This window comes from Bos indicus, chromosome 8 (genome assembly GCF_029378745.1).
Source record: "Bos indicus isolate NIAB-ARS_2022 breed Sahiwal x Tharparkar chromosome 8, NIAB-ARS_B.indTharparkar_mat_pri_1.0, whole genome shotgun sequence".
NCBI lineage: Eukaryota > Metazoa > Chordata > Mammalia > Artiodactyla > Bovidae > Bos > Bos indicus.
In genome coordinates, this window is record NC_091767.1 from 74,545,353 (window position 1) to 74,563,332 (window position 17,980).

Genomic DNA, 17,980 nt, shown 5'->3' on the forward strand with positions numbered 1-17,980 from the left:
CCCAGCATCAGGGTCTCTTCTGGTTTTCCTTTCACTCTATTGTAATCCGTGCATAACCTTGTGTGCCTTATAACTCTACTGCGTAAATGTTTGTGCCCTTTGTCAGTATAAAAGTTCTCAGTAGGTATACAATTTTTCTAAAGCAGTTGTATCAAATCCTGCTCCTACCAGAAATATAAGAGAGTTCTAGTTTCTCCACCTTGTCATTAGTACTTGATGTCATTCTGTTTAAATTTAGCAAATCTGGTGGGTTTATGGTGTTATCTCATGGTTCATTTGTATGTTTTTTTAGCCCTTGGATTTAAAAAAAAATTTTTTTTTTAATTTTTACAATGTTGTGTTGGTTTCTGCCATACAACAACTCAACTCAAATCAGAAATAATTATACTTGTATGCTCTCCCTCTTGAGCCTCCCTCCCTTACCCCCATCCCACAGAGTGAAATAAGTCAGAAAGATGAAAACAAATGCATATTTATGCCCAAATGTGGAATCTGGAAAAATGGTACTGACGAACCTATTTGCAGGGAAGGAATGGCAACACAGATGTAGAGAATGGACTTGTAGACATGGAGGAGGAAGGAGAGAGTGGGACGAATAGAGAAAGTAGCATCAACATACATACACTATTATGTGTAAAGTGGACAGTTAGTGAGAATTTGCTATATCACACAGGGAGCCTGGCCTGGTGCTTTGTCACCATGGCTTTAATTCATGTTTTTCTGATGAATGATGATGTTGAGCTTCTTATTAGGTGCTTACTGGCCATTTGATAATTCTCTTGAATGAGACAGTTGTTTGTTGTAATTTCTTTTAAACCATTTCTTTGCTCTTCTCAGGATTTTTTGATTTATCTTTAAGTTAACTGGAAGTCTTTCTTGTATTTTTTTTTCTTCCAGGAAAGGCATGATGGCAAACTACTATATTAGTTTTCCCTGCCTGAACCTGGTTTGTGTGGGTCTCAGCTTACCAATAACCAGTGTTCTGTTTGGGCCAGTCCTTGAGGTTCTTTTTGTGATTACAAGACATCCTTCAGCAGTAGCCATTGGGGAACTTTGAAAAAAATAAAGATTTATTACTTATGGGACCTGGAAATTGCACAGCACACCTGGGGCCACATAGTGAGGATATGAGGAGAATGAGAGCACGTGGGCCTGAGTTCTGCTTTTATCAGGGTTCAGGATGTGGGCCATGGTTTCATGGGCTCACTCTTTATTGGTGAATTTCAAACAAGAGCGGGAATTTAAAGCATGGAAATAGAACAAATACCCCATTTGATCAGTTATGAAAATTAACCAAGATCTCTAAAACAAAGGTGCCTCCTTGGGCATAAAATAAGTTTTCTGGCGATAGACTTGGGGGGCATTCTTTCTTGCCATCTTTTTATCTCAGTGTCTAGTGTGTATTACTCCACCATTTTCTCACATTTAAAGCTGCAAGCATAAAAGGCTGTTGTCAGTCTGAATTGTTCTTCTTTTGTGTATAGTCTATTTTTTTTTTTGCCCAAAATGTTGTCTGTTAGACTTTCTTATCCCAAGAATTGAAACACTTCCCCACCCTCTATCTGCTGTGGTTATTTTTTCGTTAATTTTGACTGGTGAACACTTTTTTTTTGGTGAACACCTTTGATTTAAGAACTCAGATTTTTCTTTAGCCTGGAAACATCTTCTCCTATTTTTCCTTTGACTATTGCTTTTTGATCTTTCCTTCTATGATTCTTATTGTTTATTGAAGGAATTTGGCCTCCATGGGCCTTATCTTTTTGTACATTAATTCTTTTTTTAAACTTTTTTTAAACATTGGAGTATAATTACAGTGTTGTGTTAGCTTCTATTGTACAACATAGTGAGTCAGCTCTGTGTATAAATATATCCCCTCCCTCTTGGACCTCCTTTCTCATCCCCCACCTCTCTAGATCATCACAGAGCACCAAGTTGACCTCCCTGCTTGCACATTCATTTTAATTGCTTCATCATTTTACTCTTTGTCCTCGGAAATCTTGTTGGGTCTTTTGATTCACTAATTTCATTTCTGTGATAGCCATTTCACTGTTCCCTGCTTTTATTAAGCAACCTTAAAATTTGAAAGTCATGCTTTCCAGTGCCAACAACTTATCTCCAATTGCTTCTCTGAGACACCAATAAAAATACTGCCTCCTTTTGTTTTATAGAGTTATCAACCTCTCCTTCCTGTACAGCTACATTCTTCCTTCAATTCCTCTTCTTTTACCTACCCCCAATGTCAGGCAGCAAAATCAATTTTCCCTGTACTTTTCCATCTCACTCATCCAGTGTGTAATAGCTATTTGTTTATTTGTTGCCTCACTTGTTCCCCTAGGAGCTCCCTAAGAATATATCCATATTTTTTCATTTTTCTATCACAGCACCAGACACAATGCCCTGATGCCTTAGGTCCTCAATGAAAGATTGTTGAGTTGAACTGTGTGTTGTTTCTTCAAAGTGGGTGGCAGCTAAGAAGGGCATGAGGGATCTTTTCGAGGTGATGTACCATGTCGTGCTTAGTAATTCAGTCATGTCTGACTCTTTGTGACCCCATGAACCCTAGCCCACCTCTGTCCATGGGGATTCTCCAGGCAAGAATACTGGAGTGGGTTGCCATGCCCTCCTCCAAGGGATCTTCCCAACCCAGGGATCAAACCCAGATCTTCCCCATTGCAGGTGTATTCTTTACCATCTGAGCCACCAGGGAAGATAGAAATGTTCTAAAACTGCAACACAGTGATGTTTGCGCACCACTACAAAAATTACTACAAGTCATTGACTTGTACACTGAAAACTTGTGAGTTTGAGGACATGTAAGTATAATTTAATAAAGTTATATCTGAAAAAAGACAACCAATGGCAAAGATGTGCCAAAGCCATTGTTGATGTTAGAAAACTGAACAAGGCTATAAATAGTAGGGATATTTTTTTTAATATTATGTCTTAATGTTAATCACTGTTACCTGCAAGAGGATTTGTTGGGTAAAAGGTTGTTGACTTATCAGATATGAAACTCCCAGATGTCTGTCCTCTTAACATGGAATGTTAAATATTAATACTTTCAACTGGGTTGCCAATTCCATTCCATTCTAAGTTTTTGCCTAGAGCCCTATACTAAGAAGGACTATAAATCAATGTCTGAATGCAGTGGTATAGGATGTGACAGGTTAGAAAATCGGCCAGGAATTTGAGGGAACAGAGTTGTATCTGCCATCTGCTACCTGTCTGATGTCACCCAGCCAGCCATGGGAGGTGAGAAATTATCAAGAAAGTGGAATGGAACCTTTTGTTTTGTAATATAGGAAAGTAAGAGGGTAATGGCCTGGTCTCTCTCTGTCTGCCTCTCCTTTGGGCCACATACACAGGATAACCATGAACCAGTGTATTAATCAGCTAGGGTTACTGTAAAGAAGGACTACAAACTGGGTGTTTTCAACAGCAATTCCAGGAGCTAGAAGTCCACCATCGAGGTGTCTGTCCCCTGCCTGCTGCTGTGATGAAGTCATTGAAATGTTCCCAATGTTTCTTTGTGTCTTGCAGAGGCTTTCTGAGTAAAGCTTTCCTGAGAGGAGGCCCGGATGGTCCCAGCATCCGTGTGATGAAAGGAGAGATCACATTCTCCCAGGTGCAGTGACGTCTCAGAGACCCCCTTGAGGAGATGTTCTGTGCCTACACCCATCTTCCCCCGCTACCCATAAGCTCCGTGAGGGCAGGACGTCTTCTGCCTCATCCATTTACCCCTTACAACGCTTAACTCACAAGACTGGTGTGGAGACATTTCAGGCTGGTTTACTGTCTCTTTGAGCCAAACAGAGGGGCATGCCTCAGTGACTAGGAGATTCCCCAAGCCCTTGAAGATGTGTGCCAGGGAATTACAGCAGCCAGAGTAGCTTTTTTTCCCTCTTAAGCTGTAGTTAAATACACATCACATGAAATTTACCACCGTGATCATTTTTAAGTATACAATGCAGTAATGTTATGTATATTCATGTTAGGTAACCAAATCCACCATCCATCTCCAGAACTGTTTTTAAAAAAATTTTTAAGTTAATATGTTGTATTTTCTTTCTTTCTTTCTTTTTCAGTCACATGGAATGTGGGATCTTAGTTCCCCCACCAGGGATTGACCCTGCACTCTGTGCTGTGGAAACTCAGAGTCTTATCCATTGGACCACCAAGAAAGTCCCAGAATTCTTTTTATCTTCAAAAACTGAAACTCTATACCCATTAAACAGCAACTTCCCAGCCCTCCTTACCCCCAGCCCCTGGCAACCACTATTAAATTTTCCATGTATTTGGCTACTCTAGATACTTTATACGGGCTTCCTTGGTGGCTCAGATGGTAAAGAATCTGCCTGCCTATGCAGAAGACCCGGGTTGCATCCCTGGGTCGGAAAGATCCCCTGAAGGAGGAAATGGCAAGCCACTCCAGTATTCTTGCCTGGAGAATCCCATGCATAGAGAGAGGTGCCTTGTAGGCTACAGTCCCTGGGGTCACAAAGAATAGGGCACAACTGAAGTAACTAACACTCATGCAATATTTGTCCTTTTGTGACTGGCGTATTTCATTTTGCATGAGGTCTTCAAGTTTCATCCATACTGTAGCATGTGCCACCATTTCCTTCTTTCTAAGGCTGAATGGTATTCCACTGTATGGATAGACCACACTCTGTTTATCCATTCATCTTTCAAAGGATGTTTGGGTTGCTTTCTCCTTTTAGTTATCGTGAACAGTGCTGCTATGAACATGAGTGTACAAATATCTGTTTGAAACCTTGCTTTCAGTTTTTCTGGGTATACATCCAGAAATGGGATGGCTAGATCATAGGGCAGTTTCACTTTTTAATTTTTTGAGGAACCACCATATGATTTTCCATAGTGGCTGCACCATTTTACATTTCTGTGCAACACACCCAAGGTTACCAGTATTTCCATATCCTTGCCAACTTATTATTTTCGTGTTTTTTTTTTTTTTAATGGTAGTCATCCTTAGAGTAGTTGTTTTCAGGCCAAGCCACTGGGTCAGAGGCAGTTTTGCTAATTAATAACTATGTGATGGGTGGACTTTGGAATCTAGGGACAGAATGTGGGTCACGGCTCCCACTTATAGATGTGTGAGCACACCAAGTCACAGAAGCTCTCAAAGTCAGTTTTGCCATCTATAAAATGAGACAAATAACACTGTCCATCTCCTAGGTTGTTATGAAGATTGGAAAGTGCTTAGCACAGTGCTTGTCATGTAATAAGTGCTTAAGAAATAGTGGTTATTATTATTACTACAACCTTAACTTTTTTAATTTGTGCATGCTCAGTCGCTTTGGTCGTGTCCAACTCTTTTGTGACCCTATGGGCTGTAGCCCACCAGGCTTCTCTGTCCATGGGATTTCCCAGGGAAGAATAATGGAGTGGGTTGACATTTCCTCCTCCAGGGTAATCTTCCCATCCCAGCGATCAAACTCAAGTCTCCTGCTTGTGCTGCCATTTAAAAAAAATGCCACAGACTAGGTGACTTAAACAACAAAAATTGATTTTCTCAGAGGTCTAGAGGTAGAAGCCCAGGATCAAGGTGTCAGCAGGGCTGGTTTCTCCTGAGGCCTCTCTCATTTGCTTGCAAATGGCCTCCTTTTCCCTGTCCAGACACATTGGTCCCTTTGTGTGTATCTGTGTCCTGATCTCCTGTTCTTTAAAGGACACCCATCAGATTGGATTAGGGCCCCCGGTGACCTCATTTTACCTTAGGTAAGTGAGTGAGTGAAAGTCACTCAGTTGTGTCTGACTTTTGGTGACCCCATGCACTGTAGCCCGCCAGGCTCCTCTGTCTGTGGGATTCTCCAGGCAAGAATATTGGAGTGGGTTGCCATTCCCTTCTCCAGGGGATCTTCCCAACCCTGGAATCAAACCCAGGTCTCTCGCATTGCAAGTGGATTCTTTACCATCTGAGCTACCTTAATAATTCTATAAAGACCCTCTCACCAACGACATCACATTCCAAGGTCCTAGGATTTAGGACTTCAACATGAATTTGGAGGAAACAAAAGTAGGCTCGTAATAGGGATGTTTGAGTAGTTTCCAACTGGGAGCTCTTGGGAATATCACTGTTAGAACACTTTGGCTCATGTCTTTTGACATGTGTAGACAATTTCCACTGAGTATGTGTACAGGACCCTAATGCTGAGAAAAGACCCTGATGCTGGGAAAGATTGAGGGCAGAAGGAGAAGGGGGTGGCAGAGAATGAGATAGTTGGATGGCATCACCAACTAAATGGACGTGAGTTTGAGCAAACTCCGGGAGATAGTGAAGGACAGGGAAGCTCAGTGTACTGCAGTCTGTGGGTCTGCAAAGAGTCGGACATGACTGAGTACGAACAATAATGTGTCCAGGAACAGATCTGGTGGATCACAGGCAATGCGTGTCTTCAGATTAAGTACGTGCTGCCCAAAGCTTTCCCAAGTGGTTGTACCGACTGACAGTCCCTCATCAATTCACTTTTGCAGTGGGTGCCATTCATGGAAGAAGACTGCAGGAAGTGCTCCAAGGACTGTGGAATCTGCCTCCCAGAGAATTTCTCTATAAAGCAAATCTTTGAGAAGATACTTTCATCAAGAAAGATCAACTACCCCATGCTTCAGGCAGCTGTCACTCTCAAACAGAAGGGTAAGGATTCAATACTGGCCATTCTCTGACCTAATTGCAACGGAACTGTTGGGAAGGTCAGGTTGTAGTATGTTGAAATGTGGTTGGAGATCAGGAATTTTCTGGGCCTAGATGGAAAGCTGTTCTTCAAACACAGCTTCAAAGTAAATTTTAGGAAATGGCCAAAATCAGCACTATCAGAATACCTGTAAGAAAGAATTTTGTTTAATTAGCAATTTATGCTTCATGAGCAAAATTCTCCCTCTACCATGGTACCAGTAATGACCTGAATGACCCAACCTCTTATCACAGTGATTAGAAAACAAAGCCTTTTTATTTTGTTTTATTTTGATTGTGCCATGAAACACAGAAGATCTAAGTTCCCCAACCAGAAATCAAACCCACACCCCCTGCAGTGGAAGCCCATAGTCTTAACCACTGGACCACCAAGGAAGTCCCAAAAACAAGACCTTTTAAGCAACCATGATTTTCTCAACCTCTTCATGTCACAGTGGTTGAGCTATATGAGCTGGCTGACATGGGTTCAAGTGGTGTCAAATAGTCTAGGACATGCGGTCATGTCCACTCAATAGGCATTTACTTATTTATCACAGAAATTTTAACTGTTAATTACAAAGATGATTTAAAATATGGAGAAATGCTTTAAACAGGAGGTTAAATAATAAAAGCAGAATGGTAAAAGTGTCAGAACACTAAGATTACACTTATGTAAAAATGCAGTTGGGTATAAAGAAGGAAAGGGCTTCCCAGGTGGCACTAGTGATAAAGAACCCACCTGCCAGTGCAGAAGACTTGGGTTTGATCACTGGGTCAGGATGATTCCCTGGAGGGAAAGCATGGCAACCCACTCCAGTATTCTTGCCTGGAAAATCCCATGGACAGAGGAGCCTGGAGGGCTACAGTCCATAGGGTGGCAAAGAGTCAGACACAACTGAACACACACACACACACACAAACAAACAACACACACACTAACAAAGTTTGCAGTAACGTGGACTGGGAGGAGGGTGGAGGGTTGGAGTGGCAGTCAGAAGGTGGGATTCTAGGCCTTGCTTGGCTCTTCCTGTACTGTGTGGCTCTGGGCAGGGTAGAATTTGTCTGAGCTTTCATTTTCCTGTTGGTAAAGGTGGGATGGTAAGGCCTACCCTGCCTGCCCCAAAGGCGTAAGGATCAAAGGGGCTGATGAAAGTTAAAACACTTTGATCAGATGAGCTGACAAATGTCACAACTTCTTGCTCTGCAATTGCAAGGAATGAAGGGATGTATCATCTCCATCCAAAAGCCCTTGGTACACACCACTAGCTGGCTCTCATGTCTGCATCAGAAGGGGCGGATGGGTAAAGATGGTGCTTTTCCAACTTGTCAGTTGAGAAGCCGAGCATGAGGAGATTGATGTAAGTGAGCAGAAACCTGTTTGGCCCCATCTTTGGGGCCCCCTCAGTGGGACACCCTGAGCTTCGCAGAGCAAAGTTCTGTAGCTGGCCGATTCATTGGCACCTTCTTGCTTAGGATTTACAACCTGCATCCTCACCAACACTTGGCTGGATGACAGCGCAGAGAGAGGCAGCCTGGCCCAGGTGTTGTGTGAGCTCAAGCCACACTTTGATTTCCTGATTGAGTCATGCCAGATTGGAATGGTCAAGCCTGACCCTCAGATCTACAAGTTTGTGCTGGACACCTTGAAGATCAGCCCCAGTGAGGTATGTGGACACTGCCTTTCGATGGAAAAGAATGTTCTAGAGTGATTGCAATCAAGAAAAATTGAGGGACCTTCCCTAGAGAGTCCAATGGTTAAGAATCTGCCTTCCAATGCAGGGGACACAGGTTCAGTGATGTGGGGTAACCAAGCCCGAACACCCCAGTGGAGAGATCCAGGGTACCACAACTAAGACTTGATGCAGCCAAATAAACAAATAAATTTTAAAAAACATTAAAGAGGTGTGGACAGGTAGGGGACACCTGGGACTTGGCAGAGTGGTCCAATGTCCAGTGGCAGAAGCGACTTCTCCCAGGCCAGGACTTCTAAAGGGTTTTCACCTGCCCCTTCAGCCTAGGAAGTTCTACCAGAGATGGCCCTCTGGTTGACCTCTGTGCCTCTTGCAGGACCTTGGTTAAAACAGGCATTATTGTCCAGACCCTTCAGAATGGCTTCCCAGGTGGCACTGGTGGTGAAGAACCCACCTGCCAATGCAGTGAGACGTCAGAGATGCGGGTTCAATCCCTTGGTTGGGAAGATACCCTGGAGAGCTTGGTTAAAACAGTCATTATTGTCCAAAGCTGCCAGACCAGCTGCCTGCATTTACCTATAAAGAAACATAGACCCTGGGAGACTTTCCCAAAACCACAGGCTAGTCAGTGTCACCCAACCAAAGGCTGTACAGGAAGGGGATCCAATACTGCAGGAGTCTCCTTGTAGGCACCCCCACACCCCTAAATCCTGCCTTCGTGCCATCTCTAGATTATTTGGTCTGAAATGTTGTTTTTGTTGTATTTCACTACTCTATTCTCCACAAACGTGATTGGACCAAGACAAATTCCTCTCTGACACTTTCCTGTTGGCCCCTTTCACCCATAAGCTGTTTGTTTGACACACGGACTCTCTAGTTGTGGTGTGAGAGCTCAGCAGTTGCAGAGTCAGGCTTAGTTGCTTTACAGCATGTGGGATCTTAGTTCCCTGACCAGGGATCTAACCAGTGTCCCCTGCATTGCAAGGCAGATTCTCAACCACTGGACCACCAGGGAAGTGCCAAAGGATCTTTTTTTTTTTTTTTTTTTAATTTAGATCTGATCTATTCAGAATTTATATAGAGAATAAGTGAAAGAAGGAATAACTTTTCTTCCCCCCAGTTGAAATATTTAATCTTTTAAGTAATCCTTTTCCTTACCAACTGGGCATGACAATTTTATTAGAAACTAAATTCTCATTTGAGTCTCATATGAGTCTATTCCTAGACTCTTCTATTTCATTAATATGTTTATTCTTTTCTAGAACAAAACTTTTTCTTTTTATACCTTTTATAGCTTCATATTTTATGAAACCTTTTATTATATGACCTTATTATAGGTCTATTCCAAACATTTTTTTGGAGGGAGTCTATTCATACATGTTGATTTTCCTAGATGAATTTTAAGTTTCATCTAGTAAGTTTATATGCATCTTTCATCTTCTTACAGTTTCAGATTCAGGGAACATGTGTATCTAACTATGTGTTTATATGTATGCTTACATAATTAAATTAATTACAAAATTTATTTTAAGAGTGAACAGTTACATGGAGAGAAAAATACTCAATATTTTATCAATCTTATCATGAGATTACTAATCCTTTTTTTTTCTTTTAAGATTTTTTTATATGGACCGTTTTTAGTCTTTATTGAATTTGTTACATTGCTTCTGTTTTACGTTTTGGTTTTTTGGCTGAGACGCTTGTGGGATCTTAGACCCCTGACCAGGGATAGAACCCACACCCCCTGCATTGGAAGGCAAAGTCTTAACCACTGGACTGTCAGGGAAGTCCTGAGATTACTAATTCTTAACCTCAGTCACTGTCCACATTGTAGCATATTTCAGGCTAATGGCCCTCGTGCTTCAGTTTTGCTTTGATCAAACTAACGCTACCATCCATGCTCTTTGCATTCAGGTGGTTTTCTTAGATAACTTCGAAACTAATCTGAAGCCGGCCCATGAGATGGGGATGGTCACCATTTTCGTCCACGACACTGATGCAGCCCTGAAGGAGCTAGAGAAAGTAACCGGGGTGCAGGTAACTTTCCAGCTGTGCCGAGTCGGATTTCCAGTCACTTGCCTATGTTCAGCCATGCTCAGCAAAACACGCAGAGTTCCAGGCGAGGACCTCCTGGGTGGAAGACTGTTACCCTTCCTGTAACCAGCATGATGTCTGTGACAAACTTCCTAGTTCCTTCTCTGCAATCAGTGAACAGGGAACGGATGCTCGGAGAGCAAGAATCTATATTGGTCAGAGGCAGGGGACCAAGACTAGAGCCAGGCCCTCAGAGTCACATATTCAGAGTAAATACTGAGAGTGTCACTGCTGGGTCCTCCCCTGAGGTGGTCAGGAGCCCTGTTCTTCTCTCATCTGCCTGGTGATGCTACTGGCACTCAGGCATAGTGGTTTAGTTCCACCTGGGCCACACCCTCTTGGTAGTCAGAGGGAAGGCTCCAGAGTTAACCTGTTCCTCTCTCAGGAGGCAGGGAGGCCCACCAAGATGCTGCTGGGGGCTGCTAGGGGTTAGCCTGCTCTGCCAGAGAGGAGGTATCTTTTGTTCTTTTAAAAATAAACTTATTTATTTAGCTGTATCAAGTCTTAGTTGCCATACACGTTCTTTCTGACACTTAATACCACCAAATGTGTGAAGGTTTTTCCCCACATCAAGCAGTTCTCTGCTGTTGGGCTCCTTCAATGGACCGGAACCTGGTGGTCCAGAGTCAATGACAAGAAAGTGAAAGAAGGAAAGAGGCTAATATTCCCTGGGTTTGCAGCTGGCCTTCACGCTCCAGGGAATAAGCCAGAAATAGAGAGAGAGATGGGAATACCAGACCACCTGACCTGCCTTTTAAGAAATCTGTATTCAGGTCAGGAAGCAACAGTTAGAACTGGACATGGAACAACAGACTGGTTCCAAATAGGAAAAGGAGTCCGTCAAGGCTGTATATTGTCACCCTGCTTATTTAACTTATATGCAGAATACATCATGAGAAACGCTGGACTGGAAGAAACACAAGCTGGAATCAAGATTGCCGGGAGAAATATCAATAACCTCAGATATGCAGATGACACCACCCTTATGGCAGAAAGTGAAGAGGAACTAAAGAGCCTCTTGATGAAAGTGAAAGTGGGAGTAAAAAGTTGGCTTAAAGCCAAACGAAGATCATGGCATCTGGTCCCATCACTTCATGGGAAATAGATGGGGAAACAGTGGAAACAGTGTCAGACTTTATTTTTTGGGGCTCCAAAATCACTGCAGATGGTGATTGCAGCCATGAAATTAAAAGACGCTTACTCCTTGGAAGGAAAGTTATGACCAACCTAGATAGCATATTAAAAAGCAGAGACATTACTTTGCCAACAAAGGTCTGTCTAGTCAAGGCTGTGGTTTTTCCTGTGGTCATGTATCGATGTGAGAGTTGGACTGTGAACAAGACTGAGCGCCAAAGAATTGATGCTTTTGAACTGTGGTGTTGGAGAAGACTCTGGAGAGTCCCTTGGACTGCAAGGAGATCCAACCAGTCCATTCTGAAGGAGATCAGCCCTGGGATTTCTTTGGAAGGAATGATGCTAAAGCTGAAACTCCAGTACTTTGGCCACCTCATGTGAAGAGTTGACTCATTGGAAAAGACTCTGATGCTGGGAGGGATCGGGGGCAGGAGGAGAAGGGGACGACAGAGGATGAGATGGCTGGATGGCATCACTGACTTGATGGACGTGAGTCTGAGTCAACTCTGGAAGTTGGTGATGGACAGAGAGGCCTGGTGTGCTGCGATTCATGGGTTCACAAAGAGTCGGACATGACTGAGTGACTGAACTGAACTGAACTGAGAGAGAGAGAGAGAAGGAAGGACACGGGGACCCAAGTCTGATGAAACAAGGGTGCGTTATTGAATTCTGTGTGACTATATATACCATATTACAAGGTAGCTTTTTCAGATAAAGATCAAAAGACCAGGCCTTACAAGTTACCAAGGAAACAAAGAGCAGTAGAAGCCATAAGGCCAAAAGGCAATCCATATCAAGAGGGTCGTAGATAATCCCTTTCACTGCCGGGGTCCAGCCCTGGTGGATCCAGGGAATTCGAAGCGGGGACGGCATTGGCAAGGATCAGGAAACAACTGCTTAATTAAACTTTAATTAAGGATATAAAGAGTAATGGAATAAGGATAGCTCAGTGAGGAAATTCAGTGGAGAAAAGAGGCTGAAATAAGGATAGTTCAGTGAGGAAATTCAGTGGAGAAAAGAGGCTGAATAATTCAGCCAGAAGGTAAGAGAAAGAACGACATGGTGAGACCAAGTTTCAGTGAACAAGGCCCGCACTTTAATTTCCAAAGTAGTTTGTATACCTTAAGTTATGCATAGAGGATAATGGGGGAAGGGGTAGAGTCATGCAGCAAGCCAGGCTTTCTTCCTGCAAACTTATCATATGCAAAAGCTTAGGTGATTTGCATCATCTTCTGGCCCAGAGGCCTGTTAACATTTTAAGATCCTTTCTTCAGAAAACTTATTTTTCTCTAAAGGTGGTAAGTCAAGCGCCACCCTCCAAAAGCATTAGATAGCAAAGGTGTGGTGGGCTATAACAAGAAAAAGAATTAACTCAAGGGTCCCAGGTTACAAACATTAAAGCTACTATTTACACCAATTATATTAATCAATACACTGCCAGGGACACAGCAGGTAAGGGATATGGAAACTTAGCAGCAAACATTGGCCCAAAAAGTGAAAATCCCTTCACCAATACAATTTCTAATCAATCTTTTAACTGCTCAAAGGAATCTGTATTTAGACAGTTTAGAACATCTCATGCCTCTCACAGTTTGGAGGCTCTGAGCAATCACATGTGGCCAGAAAAACCTATTCAGGCAGGCTAGAGGATTTCCAAAGGAGTTTGTAGGTTAAACACTGTCACACCCAGGAATTATTAACTGAGCTGTAAGCTAACTCTTTTTTCAGAGAGAGGTAGTGGGGGACATCCCTCCGAAAAGTCAGAGGTGTAGGTGAAAGCACAAAGCAGAAAGTAGGCAGACTCTGGTTTTGGGGGTAGATGCTCGAGAATTTCCAGGGGGACTCCTGAAGCTCGATCCCGCCTTTGCGTATGCCGAGCCTCCTTCCTCATGACCTTTGTCATGGGCAGAGTTCCTCATGCTGGCTCCTGGCAGTGATAGAATTCCAGTTGAGCTATTCCAGATCCTGAAAGATGATGCTGTGGAAAGTGCTGCACTCAATATGCAATATGCTGGCTCCCAGCATATTGCATATTGAGTGCGTATTGCATATTGAGTGCATATTGCATAGTCCAAGCAGTAAACAGTCTAAGCAACATCCAAAAATCCTTTTCGGGAGGCAGGATGAAAGCCCAAGTTTGTTGGCTGACGTTTATGCATAATTCCCCTGGGCCCAGGCACAAGGGAAGGAGGTCATAGCCTAAAGAAATGTTAATTCTTTTTCCCTCCTCGCTAGAGTGTGAGGTCCCTTGCACATTCCAGGGAAGGATATCTGGGTAGAGTCATTGGTTGATATGGTTGGTCCTTTCTCCATCCATTCTGCGACCTGCAGTAAAAGGGGGTTGGGTAAACCCAGTAAGTATGATTTGTTAATCCAGCTAGAGTGGGGGTCGTGCAGGCCAACAGATCAAGCATAGCGATAAGAAGGTTTTCAGGACCTGAGGCATTCCCTGTGGAGAAACCAGATTTTCATCTTGATTAGTAAGGGTTTTTATCTGTCCCCAAGAGGGGCGGTCATAAAGTTGATGTCGCCCAGGGCAGTGCTTCCTGGAGATCTTTAAAGCCGACAGGGCCCGTATTGGAATTTCTTCCTCCTCGGGTTTTTGTTGTTTTGTCTCCATTTTGAATGCCGGGGTCCCCCTTAGGTCAAATTTTCCGAAGAGGGAGCCATGTGAGTTCGTTGGATCCATCTGGGGAAATACAAGCATAGCCCTTTCCCTGTAAGATTAATTTCCCAGATTTCCATTGTTTATTGAACCCGTCTTGATACCAAATGGGCAGAGGAAGAGAAGTGTCCTTCAGGTCCTCGAAATGTTTTTTAGCTCTTATCAAGATACCTCTTTGTGGTAAGTGTGAAAAACTTAAAACAAATAAAGCTGTATTAACAATAGTTATAGGTTTAGGGAATATCTATGTTGGAATCTAGTAGAGTCTGCTTTAGAAAGGGAAGATAGCAATGTTCCAGTGTACTCCCCTGTTGGGATCCTTTAATGGACTGGAACCTGGTGGTCTGGAGTCGATGATAAGAAAGTAAAGGAGAGAGAAAAAGGCTGATATTCCTTGGTTTACACAGAAAACCAATAAAGCTCCTGACATGGGGCTTGCGCTGTTCACGAAGGCACCTGGCGCCCTCTCGATGGGGTGAAGGCACAGAGCGCCTTCTTGAGAGGGTCTTAGAAGCCTGGGTGGGAAAGTGAACACAACAGGCTTCTGCGCTCCAGACAATTAGCCTGAGAGAGAGACAGAAAGAAAGACACGGGGACCCAAGTTCTGATGGAGCAAAGGTGTTTTATTCAACACTGTGTGAGTATTTATACTGTCTTACAAGGTAGCTATTTTCAGCAGAGCTAAAATCAAAACTTACAGGTTATCGAGGAAACATGAAGTCATCCATATGAAAGAGAGAGGGTTGTAAATAATCACTTTTATGGTATGGTTCATAAAAAGGGTCTTAAATACTTACTTATCACCGTATGGAAAAACTAACGAAGGAAATGCATGCATTCCTAAGCCCCCGGGAGTAGTTTGCTACTCCACTTAATTCCTGAATATTCAGGAATTAATAAGGGACAGAGGACAGATCCAAAACAGCACACAGGAAGCCTCCTGTTAAATGCTTCCTGACAATTCCCCCTATTTTATTTTATTTGTAAAAAAGGGCCTGACCAGTTGAGTTTGTTTAGTATTAACCAACCTTATAGAAAGGCAACGATAAACAACAAATATAATTACCAAGACAATCAGCAAAGTTATAGTTCCAGACCCGATGCTGTGGGTAATTCTTTGCCTATGGCTATAACAAAAGGAAGTGGGACACAGGCCTATATAAGATATGACTGATTATAGCAAAAGAAATAGTTACTATGACCATGACTGTTCCCTGTGAAATGTCCGGTCTAAGTTCCAAGTTGTTCGGTGCTCACAGCAAGTTTCCAAATGTCCCATTGTTCAGGCCCACTCTGTTTATCGAGGATAATCCTAGGACGAGGTGGGGCTAATCCACCGTCAAGCCACCCAAGAAGTCCTATGTCATGGTAATGCTCCATCGTAGTGTCAGTGACCCTCCATGTCACTTGTGTAACAGTCACACACCATGCTGTTAACCTCTTCTGAGCAACTGGATCACCACTTATCATGGGGTCCCCAATCAACAATTGTATGATTAGCCACAAACATTAATTTTCCTGATTTGGCTTGACATTTGTCCCAACGAACAGGAGTATATGTAAAGTTCTTATAAGTAAACCTTTTGCGTAATGTTCTTTGTTCTTTCCCTAACTCTTTCCCTAACACTTTCCCTAAAGTCTCAATAGTATAAACTTGGTTCACAAAGAAAGGGCAGTAAATAGTCCAAGCAACGTCTGAAAATTTTTGGGGGGAGGCAGGACAAAAGCCCAAGTTTGTTGGCTGACGTTTATGCATAATTCCCCTGGGCCCAGGCACAAGGGAAGGACTTCATAGCCTAAAGAAATGTTAATTAGTTTTCCCTCCTCCCCAAAGTGAGGGCCCTTTCACATTCCAGGCTTATTGGTGGAGTCATTGGTTGATATGATTGGTCCTTTCTCCGTCCATTTTACGTCCTGCAATAAAGGGCAGTTGGGTAAGTAAGCCCAGTTAAGTCTGATTAGTTAATCCGGCTCAACCAGGGGTCGCGCAGACCAACTGAGGTTTTCAGGACTACGAGGCATTTCCTGTTCAAAGACCAAGTTTTTAGCTCGATTAGTAAGAGTTTTTATTTGTCCCCAAGTGGGGAGATCATATGGTTGATGCCGCTGAGGGCGGTGCTTCCTGGAGATCTTTAGAGCCGCCATGGCCCGTATTCGAATTTCTTCCTCCTGGTGTCCATGTTGTGCCGTCTCCATTTTGAAGGCCACGGGCCCCCTTGAGTCGAATCTTTTGAAGGGGAAGCCATGTGGGTTCGTTTGATCCATCTGGGGAAATTCAAGCATACCACTTTCCCTGTAAGATTAGTTTCCCAGATTTCCATTATTTCGTTAACCCGTCTTGGTACCAAATGGGCAGAGGAAGAGGAGTGTCCTCAATTCCTCAAAATGCCTTTCTGTTCTCGTTAAGATATCTCCCTGTGGTAAGTTTAAAAATTTTAAAACAAATAAAGCTGTATTAACAATAGTTATACGTTTAGAAAACATCTTATATTGGAATCTGGTAAAGTCTGCTTTAGATAAGGAAGACAGTAGCGTTCCTGTGTATTCCCTCTTTTTTATTATTTTTTTTTTATTTGTAACTTTAGTGTGTGATGTGTTCGTTCAACTATGTCTTGTGTCTGTGGATTATAAGGAATACCTGTAATATGTTTAAAGAAAAAGATTGTAAAAATTGTTTAAAGTGTCTAGCAATATAGGCAGGGCCATTGTCTGTTTTTCTAGAACTAGGAGTTCCCATTACAGCAAAACAAGTTAATAAGTGGGTTATAACGTGTTGTGTAACCTCACCACGAAGAGGTGTGACCCAAATAAAAGAAGAATTCGTGTCGATACAGACATGCAAGGAAGAAGATGGAGAAAGTTCAGGGCAATGAGTTACATCCATTTGCCGTAATTCATTAGGTTGCAAACCGTGAGGATTAATACCTTGTGCGATGGGTCGAAGATGTAGGGGTCTTCATCTACCAGTAGAGCAATTACTAATAATTTCGTTAGCTTGGTGTTATGGGATTTTCCATAGCTGGTGTAGGGAGCCAGCATTGTTATGCAACAGAGCATGCTGTTCCTCTGGAGTAGCAAAGGAAACCAGTTTATCAGCTTGTTCATTACCATAGTCACGGGGCTAGGAAGACAAGAATGTGCTCGAAAATGTGTAATATAAATGGGAGAATTGCAGTTTCTAACAACAGATTGTAGTTCGAAAAAGAGTTGTTGAATAATAGGTTGATTGGAGTTTATGGTGGAGGTTTCTATATTTTTTAATACAAAAACAGACTATAAAGAGTCAGACTATATTAATGGGGTAAGGATGTAGGCAAACAACTTGAATAAGAGCATATAATTCATTTTGTTGAGCAGAATGAAATTTAGTATAAAAGACTTTATATTCCTTAAGAGACTAGAATGAAGCTTTGGCATTTTTAGTCCCATCTATACAAAAAACCTCAGGCTATGGTATAGGCTGTGAGCTGATAATGCAAGAAATAATACATTCAGCATTTTTGAAGAAATTCCACAGCTTACCAGAAGGATAATGAAATGAAACTTCTCCAAAATATTCCAGAAAAGCTATTTGGAATCGGTAGAAGTTTGTAATGCATTCTCAAATTGAGATTTATTGATAAGTATTACAATTTTATGAGGATCAGAGCCAATTAGAGTTTTAGTCCTATTTCTTCCATTGATAATGATTAGAACAATTAAATC

General features: G+C 42.5%; 1 protein-coding gene across 1 annotated transcript in view; it reads left to right on the top strand.

The window, feature by feature from the left end:
- The window catches only part of EPHX2 (epoxide hydrolase 2), a 71,210-nt gene that overhangs the window by 4,506 nt on the left and 48,724 nt on the right, over window positions 1-17,980 (top strand). Inside the window, exons 2-5 of the mRNA XM_019966396.2 lie at window positions 3,541-3,625; window positions 6,496-6,655; window positions 8,165-8,355; window positions 10,297-10,419. Of these exons, the coding sequence (XP_019821955.2) occupies window positions 3,541-3,625; window positions 6,496-6,655; window positions 8,165-8,355; window positions 10,297-10,419 (559 nt within the window). The remainder of the gene's footprint in view (window positions 1-3,540; window positions 3,626-6,495; window positions 6,656-8,164; window positions 8,356-10,296; window positions 10,420-17,980) is intronic.